The 19,319-nt window shown below is 50.4% G+C and overlaps 2 protein-coding genes across 3 annotated transcripts in view; one reads left to right on the forward strand and one right to left on the reverse strand.

The window, feature by feature from the left end:
• Positions 1–3,189, reverse strand: part of ZNF423 (zinc finger protein 423) — a 194,691-nt gene extending 191,502 nt beyond the window's left edge. For both annotated transcript variants that reach the window (XM_065733244.1, XM_065733243.1), the window contains exon 1: positions 2,054–3,189. In XM_065733244.1, the coding sequence (XP_065589316.1) occupies positions 2,054–2,093 (40 nt within the window). In that variant the 5' untranslated portion in view covers positions 2,094–3,189. The remainder of the gene's footprint in view (positions 1–2,053) is intronic.
• The window catches only part of ADCY7 (adenylate cyclase 7), a 271,483-nt gene that overhangs the window by 102,961 nt on the left and 149,203 nt on the right, over positions 1–19,319 (forward strand). The window lies entirely within an intron of this gene.

Here is a 19,319-nt window from a genome sequence, read left to right on the forward strand (position 1 = left end):
ATACCAAGGTTACTACAACAAATGAAATAAATGCACAGAAAAGAGAGAAGCGGTAAACGATTTGAAGTCCTAAATACTACACGTATATCCACATAATTTATGCTTGTTTTCTTCTCAGCTGAATTGGGAAACCTGTGACCTCAGAGTGCCTTTATTTATTACATCTCAATTATTTCCATGGAAACATGCACCGTGGCAATCTACTGGGCTGCCAGCTCCCTAGACCACAAAATGTATATGATGGACTTTACAAAAGCAAAAGATGCGTGTGAACATAGGAAAAGGGAGGAATGCTATATTCCACATACATATATATGAGCTGCCTCCTATTACTGAAAATTTCACCCAGATTCAGCCTGTTCCTTAGGTTCCCCATTAGCCAGCTCATGCTCAGACTGTAATTTACAGCCAGTTTGTGCTGAACTGAAAGCACATTTGTTGTGCCTGGAGACTAGAGGAATATTCAGAACCTTTAAGAACCAGGCTCTACCCGGCTCCCCGTGGCAAAGACATTCTAGATATTTCTGCGTTGCGTGGAAAACATTTCCCAGCTGTGACTTGCCAGCAAGTTACCTGCTTTGATTCATGAAAAAAAAAAAAAAAAAAGCTCTTGTAAACAGCGACCTGCTCTATCTTGGAGCTAGGGATGAATTTTTGTTATGTTATATAGTATCAACGGCGAGACACGCTGCCCAAAGGTAACGAGGTAGCAAACAAACGAGTAACAAATGCAAATATCTCGTGTCATTATGTAACGAGGTGTTCATGTTTATTAACCGGGATTCAGAGCACACACGGTTCCGCTGACGTATCGCCGCGTCCTGCGCGTTACGTGCGGCACCGGGACACGGAGAGCGGCCGGGAACGCGTGGCCTGAGCCGAGAGGAGCCCGGGGCCGGGGGGGATGTGAGCAGTGTCTGCAGGCCGCAGGGCCCCGGCCGAGCGGGAGAGGGGAGCGAGCGAGCTTTTGTGCGAGGGGAAGGGCTCACTTTACAAAAACTTCATGGACATTTGAAGCCCTCGCTATCGCAACCACCTAAACTGCGTATCTCAAAAATAATGCGAAATGGCCCTGGATTGGGGTTGGATTCTTCCTCCGCCTAGGTGTTAACCGGACGCTAGCATCGTCTCCCAGCAAGTTCGTTATTTCCGAACGCTTTCGAGTTTTCGCTTCGCGGCCCCGGGAGCAGCGCCCTTTTGTGCTCGCACACAAAGCCCCCGGCTCGGCCCCGCCGCTGTGCCCGCGCCCGGCAGGAGCTCGTCCGCCAAGTTCGGCGCGGAGCCGCTATTAGCGCACCTCTGCCTGAAACCGGCTATTGTTCCCTCGGCCCAAGCAACTTTTCGGCCCCGCAGACGCTCTCGAATAAAGAAATCGGTTTTAATTCTCTCCTTCCTTCGCCACCGTTACGCGTATGGGGCGGGGGAGGGAAGGGACGAGGCGCCGCTGTCCGCAGCCCGAAGGAGCCGCTCGTCTCAGCCCCGGCCGCGGCAGCGCTGCTCCGCCCGCCGGTCCGCTCCCGGCCCCGCCGCCAAACTTTTCTTCCCCCGGCGCCGCTCCCACCCGCGCTCCGACGGCCGAGCGCCGCTTCCCAGCGCCGGACGCGCGCCGGCTCCGCGCCCCGCAGCCCCCGGGTGCGCCGGCTCCGCCCGCCCCCGCGATGCCCGCACAGCCCGCCGCGGGGCCGGGGGCACGGCCGGCCGCCATTTCGGGCGGGCTCCGCGGCCGCCGCCCCATCGGGCGGCCCTCGGCCCGCCCCCCCCCTCCCTCCCTCCAGCCCGGCGGCCGGGCGCGGAGCCCCCCAAAATGGACGGCGGCGGCGGGCGGGCTCCCCCGGCCGCTCCCCTCCCCTCGGCGCCCGGCCGGAGCCGCATCCCGCGGGCGGCGCCGCTCCTCCTCCCGCGGCCGGGCCGGGCCGGGCGGAGCCCGCGGCGGCGGCCGAGTCGGGGGGGATTCGCAATCCCCGCCAAGCCGGGCCCCGGCCCTGATTGGCCGCGCGCGGAGGCTGGCGCGGCGGCGGTGCCCGGCCGGCGGCGCGGGGCGGCGGGCGCTTACCTTTCACCGAGCGGGGCTTGGCTTGCTTCCTCCTGGACATGTCCGGGCGCCGCGGCTCGTCCTCCTCCCGGCGCGTCCTCCTCGCGGCCCTGCGGCCCCTGCCCGCCCTGCCTCTCCCTGCCTCCTGCCCCTCGAAACTTTGCCGGGCTTGTGCGAGGCGAAGCAGCGGCAGCAGCGGGATCGATTATCGGATTTCTCACTTCTTTGCCTGTTGCAATGCGGCAAGTTCAACTCCTGTCCACCCCCTCGGGCACCTAGAGGTTCTCCCCCCGGGGACAAAAAAAAAAAAAAAATCACAGGCGCAACAGTTGCGATTTCTTTTTCTTTTTTTTTTTCTCCTCTTTGTTGGTTTTTTCTCCTCCCTTCGATGTGCAAATAGCACCGCCACAAGCCGAGCCCCTCCGCGCCCCCGCCGCCTTTTTGTTCTCGTTAAAGTTTGCAGGCGCCCTGCGGCTCTCAGTCCGGCTCGGCACTTTGAGAATGGCACAAAAAGCCGCGCGGGGCTCCCGGGGCCGGGGGGAGGGCGCGGGGAGAATGAGCGTCTAAAAATAAGAGCGGCGGCGGCGGCCCCGACAATGCGAGGCGCTCCGGGGGTGCGACCTCGCCGCGGTTTCCCTAAATCCTCCCCGGCCGCGCTCGGCCCCCCCTCGCTCCCCGCCGCTCGCCCCCGGGCTCGGCCCCCGCTCGCCGCTCACGGGGCCGGCGGTGCGGCTGCCCCGGGTGCGCGGCGCGGGGCTCGGCCGGGATGGGCTCTCCGCCGCCGGCCGCGCTCGCCGCCGCCTTCCCCCGCACGCACGCACTCGGCGGACCAAGGTAAGCGCTCCTTCGCATCGATGCCGGGGCCGCTAGCTGCCTCCATGGGTCATTCTCTGGAAGGTGGCACCGCTCCTGCCTTCATCGCTGCCGCTGCTGCCGCTGCTGCCCTGGGTTTTTATTTTCTTTAGCTCTCGCCAGCCTCCCTCTCTTTTCTTTGTCCTGGCTCCTTTTCCTCCTCCTGATCTTGCTGCTGGGGCTGCAGTGCAGACACACATAATAAAGCCAGGCTTGGCTGGAAATGTAGCTGAGTCCCAGCAGGAGGATGTGAGGAGTGGAGTCCCGGCGGGGGAGCGCTCTGATCCCGTAGGGAGCCCCGCGCAGCCTGCGCCGATCAGACGGAGAGAGAGCCAACAGCACCGAGCCATGGACGGCCCGGGAAATACAGCGGCCGCCCGCAAAACGCGGACCGCCGCCGCGGACCGGACTCGCCGCCGCCCGCGGAGCCGCACCGCACCGCTCCGCATCGCACCGCCCCGCCCAGCACCGCGGCCCCGGCCCCGGCTCGGCGGCTGCGGGAAAAGTTTGTGCGCTTTCTCCGGCACCCTCTCTCGCCGCCTCGGGAGGAGTGCGAGGCGAAGATTTATTTACTTTGCCCTTCCCGACGTGTTCAACTTGGCAGGGGCTGGAACGGGCCCCGTTACGAGGAGAGGGTTTTTCTAGAAAAATCCCAAGTGCTTCAAACTTCTTATACTAAGAGCGCCGGGTGCCAAGTTACAGTGGCAATTGCTCGGTGAGTTTGTTCCCCCGCTTATGTGGAGCTCGTTTGGTTTAAATAATCCGTACTGCCCTTGGGAGCAAGACACTCGCTCTGCTCATCGCCGGCTGCCCAGGGACCCTGACCCCACGCCATGGGCCTGTGCCATGGAGGGCACCACGCGGCCGCGCATCCCCACAGCTCACGGAAAGATGTCTTCAGTGGAAATGAACTTCTGTTTGGCAGGCCCCTGGCAGATGTGCTCCAATGGGGTCAGGTCAGACATTGCGGCGCCAGGCCTGACCTGTGGGCTGCACGGAGGCACCACCTTCCTGATAACCATTTCCGCTGGAAAAAGACATCTTCCTGTGTTCTTGGGTTGCGTTGGGTTCTTGGTTTTGTTTTTAATATGTACTTTTTCACACTGAAAGGAATCCAGATAATTCAGGAATGAATTTGTCATTTGATCAAGAAATTCAGTACGTGAATCTGAAGGATTTTCTTAGCGCATGGAATTTGAATGGATGTTTAGTGGTGATTTTCTGCTTTCTTAAGTCTTGACAGAAACTACCAGGTTTATTAATGTTATAATAAAGATTTACAGTTTTCTCCTACTGTATTACTCAGATTACCACCACAGACTGAACATACAGTAAAAAATGTTTCCTATAACACCTCTGTAATTGAGATACACTTCCTCTACATCACTGCACAAAGCATCAAGCCATGGGCTCAGGAGGACCAACCCAGGAGAAAGGCAGGTTTTAAAAGAGCCTGCAGCCCCAGTTCTGATGCCAATGAAACACAGGGATAACTGTAGTCAAGAGATTCACCAGTACAAAAGCTGGTGTGATACCAGTTTCTGTAAAGACATAACAGGAGATGACAGAAAAGAAGTTGAGATATTTATATCCTGAAAGAAGTAACCAGAACCATTGGCAAATTTGGCCAATGTGACCCTAGATTCATATCCGTTCAGCATCAGAGTTGGATCAGGAACTGAATTACTTCTGTTTCCTCATCTTATTGGAGAGCCCTAATCCCCAGGCTATCAGATTGTTTCTGTTCTCTCACTGGCCCAATGAATATTTAATTATTCTTACAAAGCAGAACAGCTTCAGCAGGACAGATTCTCATCCAGAATGTGCCAGCGGTTGGGCACTCTCGGAGGAGTTCTGAGACCCACATTCAAATCCCCATGCGATCATGCGAAGAGGGGATTTCAACCTTAGTTGTACACGTTCCACTTGGCAAGTAATTGCCAAGCCCTTTGCCATCCCAAGCCACTTTGCTTTCCAGACCTCCCCCTCCAAATTTTCTATGCTTTTTTAAAAATACCAAGTGCCCCAATTAATGGGGCATTTCTACGACTTTTTCCCTTTCTAAAATTCATTTAAAATATCTAAAGGCTTTTCTTTTAAGCCTTGGAAAAGAAGACTCAGAGGGGATCTGATCCACATCTATAAATATCTGAGGAGTGGGAGGCAAAGGGATGAGGTCGGACTCTTCTCTGCAATGGAGACTTTTGAGACCCATCTGGACGCTTACTTGTGCAACCTGGACTAAGGAGCTGCTTTGGCAGGGGGGTTGGACACGATGATCTCTAGAGGTCCCTTCCAACCCATACAACTCTGTGATTCTGTGTGATTCTGTGAATGAATGGAAGCATTTTCCCCCTTCTCTCTTGCTGGGGAACCAGCGGGAAGGTTTACATGTGAATCGGTACCTGTCTTGGATCAGCTGCTGGATGGTGAGGAGGCACGGTCAGGGCATCCCAAGCCCCTCTGCTGCACGTGACTCAGGTTCACTCTCACGGCCATCAACATGCCTGGGAGCACTGCTGTCTGCCAGGGCCTGCAGAAAGATCACCACATTAGAGATAAAGAGAGTGGGAAACCAGGTCTGAGGTTTAAAGAAGGAAGGACATGTAAATTCATCTATAAGTGTAGCACACGTGTAATTATTGATTCATCCCTCTCTAACGTCTTCAAACTCAGAAGCTCACAGGCTGCCTACAGACCCTGCTCTGTAAGCACAACTCTGTCCTCTGTTCTTTGACATGCCCCATTGCCATGCTGCTGACTGCCATGACAAGTGGGCCCTGTGCACAGCCCCTCCAGGTACCCATGGGAACTGAGTCGCTTCCCTTGCCCAGTGGTCCTGCAGCTCTCGAGCGGAGGCAGCCTGTGCCTGCAGCCACCTGCACTAATCTCACCTCCAGAACTTCAAATCAGCAGCACACATATGTTCCAAGAGCACTAATAACAGGGGAAGACTTCACAGACTTTGTTAAAATATTTAAGGCAAATAATACCAGATAATACTGTGTGCTAATTTAACGAAAATACATTAATAATTTAATTTAAATATGGTAATACAAGAGAGCAATAAAAATATATTTTGAACCTATTATCAACCTTGTTTCCTCACAGGTGCCTTTCCTCCTTACTCTGAGAAGTTAAATGGAAGCACAGAGTGCAGAGCTGCTCCCTGAGACACAACCATGCACCATCCTGCAGCTCACTGGGTGGCTGAGCACTATGGGTACCACATTGCTCACTTGAAACCCTTGTGGGGTTCCACTATAATGTGGTGTGCGTGCACAGTGTGCCTAAGTTTTAAAGTTCAACGATATTTTCAGCACGATGCTCTCCCCTGCAGTAGTGAAATCTAGTCCTCTTCTCTTTGGAGGGCCCTTATGCTATGGCACTGTCTCAGGATTTTAATTCCATACAGACCTGGCAGACGGCATCCAGAATATATGCACTTTGACTTACATTTTCTCAAAGCGTTTAAGGCTGAGAGAACGTTAGTTCAGGTGGTTCAGCCCTGGCAGTGTTACAGAAACTGATGGCACAGCCTCACAGTGGGGGAATGTGGGCAGTACCACCAGCATCTCAATGGCGCATGGATTTATTGGCACTCAGCACCGAGAGCAAAAACATACACATTTCTGTATACGGGCATAACTATTTTAAAAGTGTGTCAGAATTAGCTCGAAATTACAAGTTGCATAAAAGCAGCACAGCTATTTGAAAGCAAAAATAAAAGCTTCCTGGAAGCTGGGGTTTTCACAGAGGGCCTTGGTCCCACCAATCCGGGGCTTTGGCACCCAAGAGACCGAGCCCGCTGCAGGAAATGTGGCCCCTGCCAGGATCTAAACTTGCTGAAGTCAAAAAGAGAAATGTTTTCAACACATGAAAGAACTGATCCGCTGGATGCTCCATGAGTCAGCCACACAGAGATCATCTTAATCGTAGAGCACAGAATCTACCTCGAAGAAAATATCATGCACGTAGACATAAGAGATGCTCATAATGCCTGTGAGAATTGTGGCAAAATGCTAGCATCCCATCAAAGGGTCTCCACGCAGACAAAAAGAGCGAGCAGAGGGAGCCCGTGCCCAGCTCAGGCCCCAGCAGTGTGAGGGGCAGGAGGCAGCGGGCAGAGGCTGCACAGAGGTGGGCGAGCACCTGAGCTCTCCATGGCAAAGGCAGGCAGGCACTGGGAAGCTGTTAAAGGCTGGATTAGTTCTTAAAAGACATAATGTTTCCAAAACACACGGCACAATGCACTCATTCAGTCGAGAGTCAAATGTCACCGTGGATACAGCTGCAAGACAGTGTCGCTCTTTATTTACAGTAAAATATGTCAAATGGGGAACACAAAGGCATCGTCGGGACAAACACTGGATTGGAGCACACAAAGGCAGGCAGCATCCGCAGCACATCACACAACCTGAATAAAAGCCCCGACTACAATACCAGCCCAGTTTCTATGGTGTTTGTGAGTTAATGCCTCCGAACACTTTACATAAATAAATAACTGGCATCCCCCGTTCCAGCCCTAGCAGAGGACTGCCACAGCCAGAATTCAGGCCAGCGGGAGTGGCAGGGGTCAGAACACTGCACAGAGAGGCTCCGCATGAGGGGTGGCTGCAGGCAGGACACAGCAAGAGCAATAGTGCCGTGTTGTGCCCTGGGAGCTTACAGCAAAAAAGGATCGAGCTGCTCTTCCAGAGCGCTGAGAAACAAAGAGCAAGTTACCCTGCAAAATGTATTTGGCTGTGTGCAGAATTACATTCACTGTGTGCACCACGTTAGCATTCACACATCTCTAATGACAATAGCGATTTCAAATATCTTTCCTATCATCTGCTTGTGTACGGCACTTACTTCTATCAATCATCTTTCCCTCTATTAAAAAAAATAGTCTAAAATCAAGACAGAGTAAGTGGTGCAGTTAGTGACACTTTCTGTAAAATACTATCATACGCCGGTGCTGAATTTAGCTCAAATATCACAAAATACCCATCTGTAGAGGAATCACACACACACACCCCTGCACAGTTCCAGGAAAACAATCATTACTGATAACTGGGCTAAAGACACAGGCCGTGCAGTACCCTGCAAACACAAACAGGTATTTTGCCCTTTCCAGCACTCGCTGAGCAAACTTCATTGCAGCCTCTTCCAGTTAAGTGCCCCAGGAAGCAGTGTGGGAGTCAGACAGAGGATCTGCACTGCATGACCAAGTTGCCTTTAGGTCTAAGGATTTTCCAGGCTCTACACGTGCCTTTGAATAAAATAATTTAAAGCATTATAATATTACTCAACAACTTATTATGCTTATTATAAAAAAGTACTGGTTCCACATATTTAATCACAATGCAGAGAAAGTATCCTCTCTATCATCTACTTACTCTGGGTCCCCTTCATTACAACTGGGCATGGGTCTGCAGTGCTTCTCAAAGGATTTTTCTAAAGGAACAGAAAATACCTTCACAGCTGGGGTTCATAAAAAGGGCTGGAGCATGGTGAGCTGCCTTTGTGCAGCTGCTGGCCCTGCTGCAAGGCCCCAGGCCACCACCTTTCCTTACGCCTGTCCTGATCACACTAGAGCACATCCATCCATCTCCAGAAGCGTGAGGTGGGTTGTACACTTCTTTGGAAGTTACAGCAGTTCAACCTCGGTTTTGCTGGCAGCTTCAGCAGTGTTACAAAGTGCTGAGAGCTCTGATGTGAGCTTGACCACCTGTAATCAGGTCTGGCAGCACCCCAGCCACAGAAACCACCCCAAAACTCCACACCAAACATCACTGATTGCCAGCTGGGTAGCCACAGTCTGGACCATTCTTGTAACAGCAGCCAAGCAGCAGCCTGTCCCCAGGGTCTGGGCTCCCACACACAACTTGTCTAAAAATATCTGTGTTTCTGAAGGCTTCCACTCCTCTGGAAAAAGCCCAGTACAATAAAGGGAAGAAGCACAAGAAATGAGAAGACCTGTGGCCCCCTCCTGCTCTGCTGTTTTGGGCCATTCAACTTCACCTCTCCCCACCTCTGCACCCCTATAACCTAAACAAAACCAACAAACCTGGACTATACTTCCAATCCTGCCAGCCTTTGTTAGCTATCACCTCTTCCTAAGAAAGCGTGCAGCAAGCCAAAATGCTGATCCTCTGCACCAAAACCTCCTCGCCACTGATACTCTCTCCATTGTGAAAACCATCACCAAAGTGCTTTGGACAACTGCTCATGGCTAAGCACCTTGGTGCAGTGCCAGTACTCACCCTATACCACGGCACATCCTGTGCTGGGCTGTGTACTTGACACTACCCCAGCCAGAGTGAGCTGTGTTCCTCCCTGCTCCTGCCCCATCACAGCTGCCCAGAAGAGTAAGGCCAAAGCCAAGCACAGGCCACGGCCTCGCTCGGCACTGAGTGATGTGGAGATGGGCGGACAAACTGCTGCTGTCACCTCCTCCTGCAGTCCCTTCACTCCGCACCAAACTTTGTTTTCCAAACGAAGAAAACTGAAACACAAATCAAGTCTTATTCTACAAAATAAACAGTTTCCACTCGCTTCTTTCCTGTGTCTGCTTTCACTCTGTAATTACACTGAAATGAGCAGAGCAGTGCTCAGTGCTACTGATGAACACACCCTGCAGCTGCAATGGCAGACACACAATTTAAAGTGGGACTTTAAAGAAAGTTAGTTCTTTAACATTAAGGTATTTATGGTGCCCCTCTGAATTGGTGTGATAGCAGCAATGAGCTTGTGATGGGGAGCAGGTAGCACTGTGAGAACATGCAGTTATTATTCTTGTGAAAAAGTTCTGTAAGAATTAATAGAAAATTATCTTGCTATTGAATACTGTTGGATGATGCAAAAAAAAAAAAAAACAGGGAAAAGATCTTGTTCTCTATTAAATTCAGTCAGATTTGTCCAGTAGTTCCTAGAGAATCTGACCACATTTGTACAGATTTCTCCTGGTTCCATTCTTCTACAGGGTTTCTGGAAGGCCATGGAACATTTTCCTATTATCAGCCCCACTGACATTATGTCCTGTTTAAAATCCCCTTGTTGGCAGTTATTTATTCCACTCTTATCAGGATCCCTTTCTATCTACCAGCAGCAAGACTTACTGTCAGCTGGGCAGCAGGGGATACTAAGAGAGTGGGGTTTGTTTACGTTTATGTTAGGATTTTTGATTCTTTCTTTTTTACATCCTGAAACACATTTTTAAACAAAGTAGTGCAAATTTAAAATGTATAACCATTTAAAACAACTGATCTGTAGATCTATTTCTATTTGGTTAACATGCTACGCTGACCAGAATTCCTGCTGTATCCTTCAAAAAGGCCCCAAAAGCATAGGCACTAGGGCATGGTGCTTCCCAGCAGCATGCAGACACCAAAATGGCTGAGGAGAGCTCCTCCTGGAGTGTGTGGCTCTGGGGACAGCAGTGCAGTGTGGGGCAGGGGCAGCCTGTACCCTGGGAGCAGCCTTGCAGGGACTGTGGGTGGCACGGTGCCCTCCTGCCCTGGTGCCATGGGTTGGCATTGTCAGGAGGTCCTTGCCAGTTGCAGTGTGGCACAACACAGCCTGACACAGCACAGCACAGCTGCACAGGGCTTGTCTGAAAGCCATCCCACCTTTCCCCACTGCACAGGTACAGCAAGGCTCCAGCCAGTGTTCGTGACCAACCCACCTCCACTAGGGACCAGCATGTGACTGAGCAGCATCTCCTTTTGAGAGAGGAAAAATACATTGCAATAGGACAGGCCACAGGATGGGAGCCCCTTCTAGTGCATTTCTGTTTTGAGCCTGCCAGGTCAGTGTTGGGGGGGGCTTCAGGGCCAGCACAGCAAGGAGCAGCCAGAGGGGCATGAATTCCTGCCAGCGGCAGGCCCAGCAGGTCATGGCAACGGGAGCCAGGGGAGGAAAATGAAGCAGCGGGAGCTGTGAGAAAGCAGTGGCATGGCAGGGGGTGAGGAGTGCACAGTGCTGGCAGCTCAGCCCTGCAGCCGGTGGGAGGGAGCTCACAGGGGCTGCACCAGGCCAGGCGTCCACTGCTTTGATTCATGCTCCAAGCACAAAGGGGCCCAGGATTTCAAGAATTACATGTGTGTCCCACGTTAGCAAGATCCCAAATGTTCCCCACACGTTTCCAAAGAAAGCTGTCGAAGCCACTCTGTGCCCACCCCAGCACCACTCTTCTGCCAACACACAGCTGCTTTGAGGCACACTGGGAGCACAGCTGTGCCCCTGCTTCATGCAGGCACTGTGAGAGGAGGAACACCAGCTTCGCAGAAATATGTATTTTTACATCAGAGTAAAAAAATCCCATTGGCATTTCATTCAAACGCATGTTATTAATGCAGAGTGATGTATTCAGCATGAGCATGCCTGATGCAGGAGGCTGGGAAGGAGCAATACGTCCCTGTGATCCCTACTCAGACCTAGGGCAGAAGGGGGCAAATGACTGAATCCTGCCAGCTCTGCTCACGCCTGTGCTGGATCAACCTTATGGGCCCCGTTCCAATGCCATGAGCAAAACGTGCTACAGGCAACACACTTTGGATATGGAAACATGCAAAATATTCAGTCATCCAGGATACAACATCAGAAGTCAACTGAGTTCTGAATAACCACATTTTTGAAAACATCGTGAAATGAACTCTTAAGAAAAGAAGCTTGAAATCTTAAAGGCCAGACAAGTGCTGCACCCCTTATGGGCTCTGCAATACTGCAGGTGCAGGTCCCTCTGGGATGTGACAAGCTGCATGTCCCTGCTGAATCCGAGACCTCACACTGGGCAGAAACACATCTGGAAACCATGGATGAGACTTAGACTCCAACAGAAACCAAAACGTGGAAGGCTGGCAGAGTGAGCTGCTACGTGTTGCAAGTCCAAATAATACTGATGTTTTATAGGGGTTCTAATCCATTATTCTCCTGCAAATTATATGTGCATCCTCTAATATACACACCTCCACAGCCATAAACACAAAACAGAAGGACAGAGAAAAAGAAATCTTGCTGAACAAGGGAGTTACACACTGTAGGAATGCAGGAGCCTGTGATCTGTGTTATTTCTTTGCTTAAGGCCACCTAGCAACAGCACATGGGTTAATCCTCCACAGACTGAGCTGACAGCATCAGCCAACAGGAAAACAAAACATCCCTGCCAGAAAAAAATTAGAACAAGAATTGCCCATTTGTGAGAGGGTTGTAGGAACAGGTATACACCACAATCCTGCAGAAGGAAGATTTCCTTGTAAATGGAGTTATTATCCACCCCGTTATTAAAAATACAAAAGGAGCTTTGCAACCTTCCCAGTACAGCCCTGTGGGAGCCCAGCTCTTGGGGAGCTGGGGATGTGCTGAAGTCTGGCTGCCTCCTCGGAGCACTGCTGCATCCCTTCCTGCAATGACCAAACCTCTGGAGACATAACCCTTTGCCTGGGGCCTGCAGCATCCACACAGGCAGGTTCAAATTTCTACAAACACCTCTTGGATGTTAACACATACCATCACCTCCTTTAAACCACCATTTGCAACAACTCAGCCCCCACTGCAGTAATTCATTCTCTTGTTATTTAAGAATTAGGAGGCCTGGCCAAGCAGGTTGTCCTAGCTAAAAAGGCATTCCTTCTCCATATTTGCCCAAGACCAGTGCCACATGATAAGCAAGTGCAGGCTTTGCAGTTGCTCCCTTTCTGCTGCCCACCAATAGATGGTAGCAGCACCACTGCTATCACACCTCACTCGTGGCAGGAGACAGCTTCTGTTCCCAAACCCCACCTGGGTGCAGAGTTACCAGCCTTGCTCAGCCGAGGTGCTCCCAGAGCCACCCTGCAGATGGGCACATCTCCCAGTGCAGTGGCTCCTGACGTGAGACTGTGGTGAGGGATGTGGGCAGGCAACAAGGCCACAGCTCCACGTACCCAGGTGAGGATGCTCCCACTCCTAGCATGGAGCTCCCTTTGATGGAGCAAGCCTGGCCAGGACAGAGGCTTGTGCTGGCCTGAAAACACACTTCATAGTAGAACAAACACACCAGCTCTGCTCCAGGGGCTTTCTCTGGCTCTGCAGAGTGCCTGTAATCAATAATTCTATTAAGAAAAATGCAGCTACCTCTGATTAAAACAGAAATGGCTGCATGGTCACAACTCCAATCAGAGGCAGGTCTTTCCTGGCATGATGCAACTCATGCTCAAATTGCAGCAATAAGGCACACTTCCTTGCAGCTGTTCAGATGTCTTTGGAGGGCACCATTATACTTCACCTTTTAAATGCTTTATGTGTTACACTTTATTTTCACCTAAGGCTGCAATCCTAAACTTCCTTAGTTTAGGATTACTTAGATCTACAACCTGTATTTCAAAGCCTAATTTTCCTGTCTCCAAACAGAATAAAATAGCTTGCAAAAATGGCTGCAAGAAAGCTGCAAGTTCTGTGCTTTCACAGCCCCTCTTCATCGGTCCGATACAGGTACCATTCCTCACGGAGCCAAAAACTTCCAGGAGAATGACTAGAGCTAGAAAGTATTTCTTGACCCAGCATAACACTGTCCACTCCATCTGGTGGAGAGATTATAAAATTTTAATTGGTCTGAGAGCAAGATATCACTATAATTGGAGCCCGAGCGCCAAAGCGAGCCTGGAGCTAGCACTTGCTGGAAATCCTCAGCCCCCAGCAGCAGCCCCAGTGCCCGAACGTGCCTGTGCTGCTGAGCAGAGCTCATGCACAGCCTCCCCTCTGCTCGCTTTGCAGCCACCGGCTCACTTCCAGAACAAAAGGTTCTTCAGGAAGGATGCTTGGGCTCCTCCTCGCTTCCACCTCCCTGCGGTGCAGCCAGCAGCAGGGACAATGAGAACATCCCAGCCCTGGGGGTGCAGATGTTCTTTGTCAAAAGTGAACATACGGGCAGAGCTAGTGGCTCAAAATACATATATATAATCATTATTTTAATATAGGATACACACAGTGTTCATTAAGGCAGAAATGGGAACACCATGCATGACCCCGAGGGATGTCCATGAACTCCTCTACTCTGTCCCTTCCTTTGGTCCACAAGTGCTCAGCAGTGCAGCAGAACAGGGCACCCCAGCTCATGGAAACCACAGCAGGAAGGCAAACAAGCAAACAGGAATGAAAGAAAACACTTGGCATTGGTAGAGCCGTTTTCATATGAACAAAGCATTTTGCAAGCCATGCTGAATTCAATTAGCGTAGCCTTCATTTCTTAATTCATTGAGAAGCACAGACTGCTTTACGATCTCATAACTGAAATCAAGTTGTAAGATACTGACTATATTAACTTCTTCTCTTTTATGATTATAAGTATTAAAAAGAAGTACTAAAAGTCAGTCCATACTGCGTGGGAAGGGAGGGAAATCCACTTTGTGCTTACAATAAGATCTATTTCCACTAAGACTTCTTTTGTGCCTTCCAGGAGAGGCACTCCATGAGCCTGAACCTGTGCCCAGGGCCCTGCCCTGGAGAAACCTGGCACAGTTCCTGGGGGGGTGAGCTGCCCCTGGTGAGTACAGATTCCAACATGAGGTCCCCACGGTTGCTTTCCCACTGAGGAACACTATGCTACTGAGAAAATTAAAGGTTGGAAGTTCATTACTGGGACAAGTAGAGCACAAACTTTTACAAAATGCCTCATTAATTAGCATCATCTTGACCTGAAAGAGAAACTCTAAGGAGAGCTAGTAGAAGGCCAACTCCTGCCAGGGTTCATTGCTTTTAAGTCCTACTGTTATTGATTATAGCTTATCATTTTCCTTTATTAAAAGAAGAAACAAAGAATTCCAATGGGCTTTCCATCAGACTGGCTCTGGGTAAGGCTATTCACATTGCAAGGCAAAGCAGCATTGCACATGCAGATGCTATTAATACTTCCTTTCTAATTAAATTCCACCAGAAATTGTGCAGGATATTTCTGTCCCCATACTCATTCTAGTCCAATCATCTCTTGATTAACCACCCTCACACACTAGGAATTAAGGTGTGACCTCTAACTTTTTTTGAGGGAGATGTGCTGTTTTTAATATTAACAGCTCCATCTTTTCACTGTTCCTTGAGCAGAGCTGGGAGGAGAAATATAATTACACACAATGGGGGTATAATTCCTGCATTAAAAGTGACATTACAATGACAGGTAGCGAAATATAACAGTACAACAGCTCATGCATTACTCCTTTATGGACTGCTGGCAGCCTACTGCCCCACTACAAGCCAGTCCTGGGAGTGATGGTGCTGAAGATCCTGACGGATTACATACAAACGTAAAACATCGGTGGAAAATGCATATAGGGTGGTTCTGGAGGTGCTGAAAAGATACAGAGCTATAGGAGAAGAGAGGTGAAAATCCAGCCAGATCCAGACCAAAACTTTAGCACAGCAGCCCAGCGAGAGCCTGGCAGCAGGAGTTCCACCAGAGCCATGCTATTACCACTCCCACCAGAAGCCAGACTCTGACACGTTAATTACAGCAGCCATTGTGCCGCCGGCGTGGTGCAAAACCGCATGGCAACAGCCCCTCGGAAAGCAGCTCACCGCACTGTGCCTCCTCATGTGACAGTGCTGAGAGCTGTTAGGATGAACTGGGCTTTCTTTAATGACAGAAATTTAAACCAGTTCGGTTTGTTTTCTCCATAGGGAGAGCACCCACAACAGCAGCACAGGCAAGGGGAAGCTCAGCGATCTCCAGCACCTGCCACATCCCTGTGTTCCACACGGGATCCTTGTAGAGCTCAAACGTCATTCAGTTGCATAAACAGCAGCCAAACCTCTCTGCAGTGACAGCCTGGGAACAGCGAGCAAATATCAGCCTTGAAACACACTCAGCATTAAATAGCGTTGCTTTTGATGTCACCATAACTTTTAAGCAAGTCAGATGGCAGATTGTGATTATATAGAGTAGAGCAGTCACAAATGTACACAACACAAATAAAAAGCCTAAAATGAATAGCTCTAGCATCATACAGTAATAGATGGTTGTCATTCTTTTTTGGAAACCTTCTAAGTCTCCAAAACAACAGACCCCTGGAAAACGTAGCACAGCTAGGGCTGCATGCAGACTACATGAAATCACTTACAGCAGCTGTCTGTCACCGTACACAGCCTTTGAGTTTTGTTCCCTTGATCTACTGGTCACTGAGGCCCAATCTGCGCTGACCAGAAGCAAGAGGCACTGTGGCTCTTGCTCTGAGCCTTCCTGGAGCCAGCTGCCTTGCAAATAAGGCAAATTTCCAATTTGGGGGCAGGATTTTATTCCAAAAAGCTCACTTTTGCCCCCCCCCCCCCCCTTTTTTTTTTTCCTATCAGTTGAACAAAGAGTTAGCAAAAGTATGGATATGATGATCCCATTTCACAGCAGGAGAGGGACTAAGCCGCTCCTGAAATCCCTTCCACATGCACACTCTTGTGTTTATCTGGTCCTAAAGCTTCCCAAATCCTTCTGTGTCAAAGTTCATCAAGAACTGCATGAGTTTCAAGTGGATAATCCACTCAGAGCTTCCAGGCCACGCAGTCCATTTCAGTGAGTTTCAGGATCCTCATCCTGCAGCATTTGGTGCCAGCAGCTTCCCATGCTGCCTGGGTGGCTTCACCAGGGATGTGCCACGAGCCCACCTGGAACAAGTGGCATTCCCCCACTGTCCCCTGCAGCCATCCACACCATGCTGCAGCCCTGCTTTGCCACCCACATGTGGCCAGCAGCAAAGCTCCTGGAGGGTGCAGGAACCACATGGGTCCCGAGATGTGGGAGCATAGCATGTGCTACTGGTGAGTGGCCAATGCAACACACCTGCAACAGCGAGGCCCCTCTGTGCAGGCAGCCTCATTTTCTATGCTGTATTTGGAAGCTACAGTACAGTGCCTCTCCCTTGCAGTACAAGTTGACATGCATTATTGTGAGGATTATCCCAAATGAGCTAAGCATCCAGAGCTCACATAGAGGTCAGTGGGAGCTGCAGGCACTTGGCTCCTCCACACACAGAAGGTGCTTTACCTTTTTTGTTGCCGGGGCAAGAAGTTAACAGGGAAGCTGAGAGGATAGTCCATACACACTAAAAAAGCGCTTTGCAGCGTGGTGGAACACAGCGAACACAAAGGGCTCCCTGGTTGCTAGAGCTCTAAGCCCTGCCAAGGAGGTGACATGGCTGTTATTACCACAGTCCTGCTGCTGGATGGGGTACATTGCCATCATGGCTCTTCACATGTGATGCTGCACCTTGGCCACACGGCCCATGGACTATTGCAGGCACAAACCTGTTGGACGCAGGCTGTGATTTTTTTTCCATCACAATTACTCTTAAAGTATATTTTGTCTTTACAGACTTGTCTTGTTATAAGTTCGTACTCACTGTGATACTTTTTTTCTACAGTTTCAAGAGCCAGTGGCATATGCGCCCACTGCTCATCTATTTGAGCCTCTTCTACTCAAGAACACATGCATCCTGTTAGGAGACAGCACAAGCTGGACGATTACAAGAGGCAGTGGCAACAACTTGCCACAAGTTTTCATTTTCTGCCTTCCTGACACAAGTTTCCAGAGCACTGACAGCAGTTTGTCAAAAAGCATTATTGTGAAGCGATATCTACAAGTGCTGATATTGACTTACTGTCTGGGTAAAATGTCTTCTTGTCTCCTTCCAGCAGGGCTGCACGCAGCACGGGCACTGTCTCTGGGGAGCAATCTGAGTCAAGTTTTAAGCCTGCCGCCATCACGGCAGGAACATTTCCTCTGCCTTTTCCCTTGTCCTCTGTGTGCCGCGGTCCCTACTCGCTCCACAACGTGGAGGTCAGCCAGACCCATGCAATTAGAGAGATTGTCTGCAGCTGACCTCGAGCCTGCCAGGCCCTTTCAAGCATGGGCAGTCTTTATCAGCACGGTACAGAAAATAGTGGAGATGTACGCGTAGGCAGGAGGATGAGATTGTTAAGACATTTTTCTCCTCACACTCCACAAACTAAGACAGTACCTCTGCCACTTGGGTGAACTTAGGTTATTCCCGCTCATATCTGGCAGCCCATGGCTTCCTCCTTCATCTCAACTGCTGCTATTTTTGTCCTGTGATGTCTGTACTTTGGCACTATTGGGAGTGGATTGTGTGTGGATCACTAACTTTTGGACAGGTCAGCCGTCTCAGCCTGAGCACCACTAGATGGATACTAATAAGAGGAAACAAATACATCAAAGAAGAGATTCTCTTTTTCTCTTCATATCCTTCTCACAGGCACACTGCTTTCTTCTGCTCTTGTCACTGCCCTTTCTAGCTCTGTGTTCACGCTCTGATTTCTGCAGACAGTGCCATATCAAGGAAGGGGACAGCTGACTTTTCAGATCAGCTGGAACCATCCAGCAGGCCCACATGAAGCCTCTCTTCTACAAGGAGGATGCAAAAAAAGATAACAGATGGGACAAACTGCATGCAAAATGTAACAAGGCAGAGCCATGGCTGGCAGGGGACAAGCAGAGAGGCTGCAGAGAACCCTGGCAGCACCTGGATGTGAGGGTGCAGCACCAATTTAGAGGCTTCAGCAACCAGAGTCCCCATGGCCATGCTGACCACAGCTGGAGGCACATGTGTCTCAGCAGCACTGGTGCAGCTGTCTCCAAGGCCTAATGTGGATAGAAATGTCTTTGCTCCAGTGGCAATGCCCAAAGAGAACTTGCTCCATTCTGGCTGAGGAGCTGCTCCAGTCGGGAAAAAGCACCTCTTCACTGGTGATCTGGTAGTTAACAAGGGATCTGGAGCTCAGGACCAGTGGATTTAAGTAGTTGAGTGCCAGGAGTTCTGTGGAAGTGTTCTCTGGGAATATCTCTGGAAGCAGGCTGGGTTACCTCCAGAAACCAATAGTTCCTTGTGGGGCAAAGATGTGCCAGGATATAGGGCATTTGGACATGCACAGGGAACATGGTGGCAAACCAGCTTACTTGCAGCAGCTGAGTCAGACTGCAGGATATTTAAAGATTCACAGCATACTTGCCTAACTGACTTTGGTGATCCCTGGCTTTCGCCTTTTTTTTTTCCCCTCCCCTGTTCCCAGTTTAAGCACAACAGCAGTGGCAAGGCAGACAGTGTGGGTACATGGCTCCACCCAGCACACCTCAAAGTGCTCCCTTCACTCCAGCCATGCTGCCCTGCAGCAGCTGGAGGTGCCAGAGCCCCTCAGCACAGCCCTTGCCAGAACTTCACAAGGTTGTAATTAGACACAGTGGAGAGAAGCAAACCAGAAGTGCATGGCAAATTAATGGCTTTGCAATTTGTCACTGCAGAAATGCTGCAAGGTCAGCTTTGCAGACCAGGCTGCCCAACACCAGTCTCAAGGCTCGCTGTGCAGACACCATATGTGACATGCTCTTGAAAGACACTTTCAGAAACAGCTTTCCAATCTGTTTTCAAAAAGTACAACCCTACATTAAGCTAATTGTTTGAATTACACATCATTTGCA

The sequence above is a fragment of the Cyrtonyx montezumae genome, unplaced genomic scaffold (assembly GCF_038088225.1).
Source record: "Cyrtonyx montezumae isolate F1298 unplaced genomic scaffold, pur_monq_1.0 scaffold_17, whole genome shotgun sequence".
NCBI classification, from domain to species: domain Eukaryota; kingdom Metazoa; phylum Chordata; class Aves; order Galliformes; family Odontophoridae; genus Cyrtonyx; species Cyrtonyx montezumae.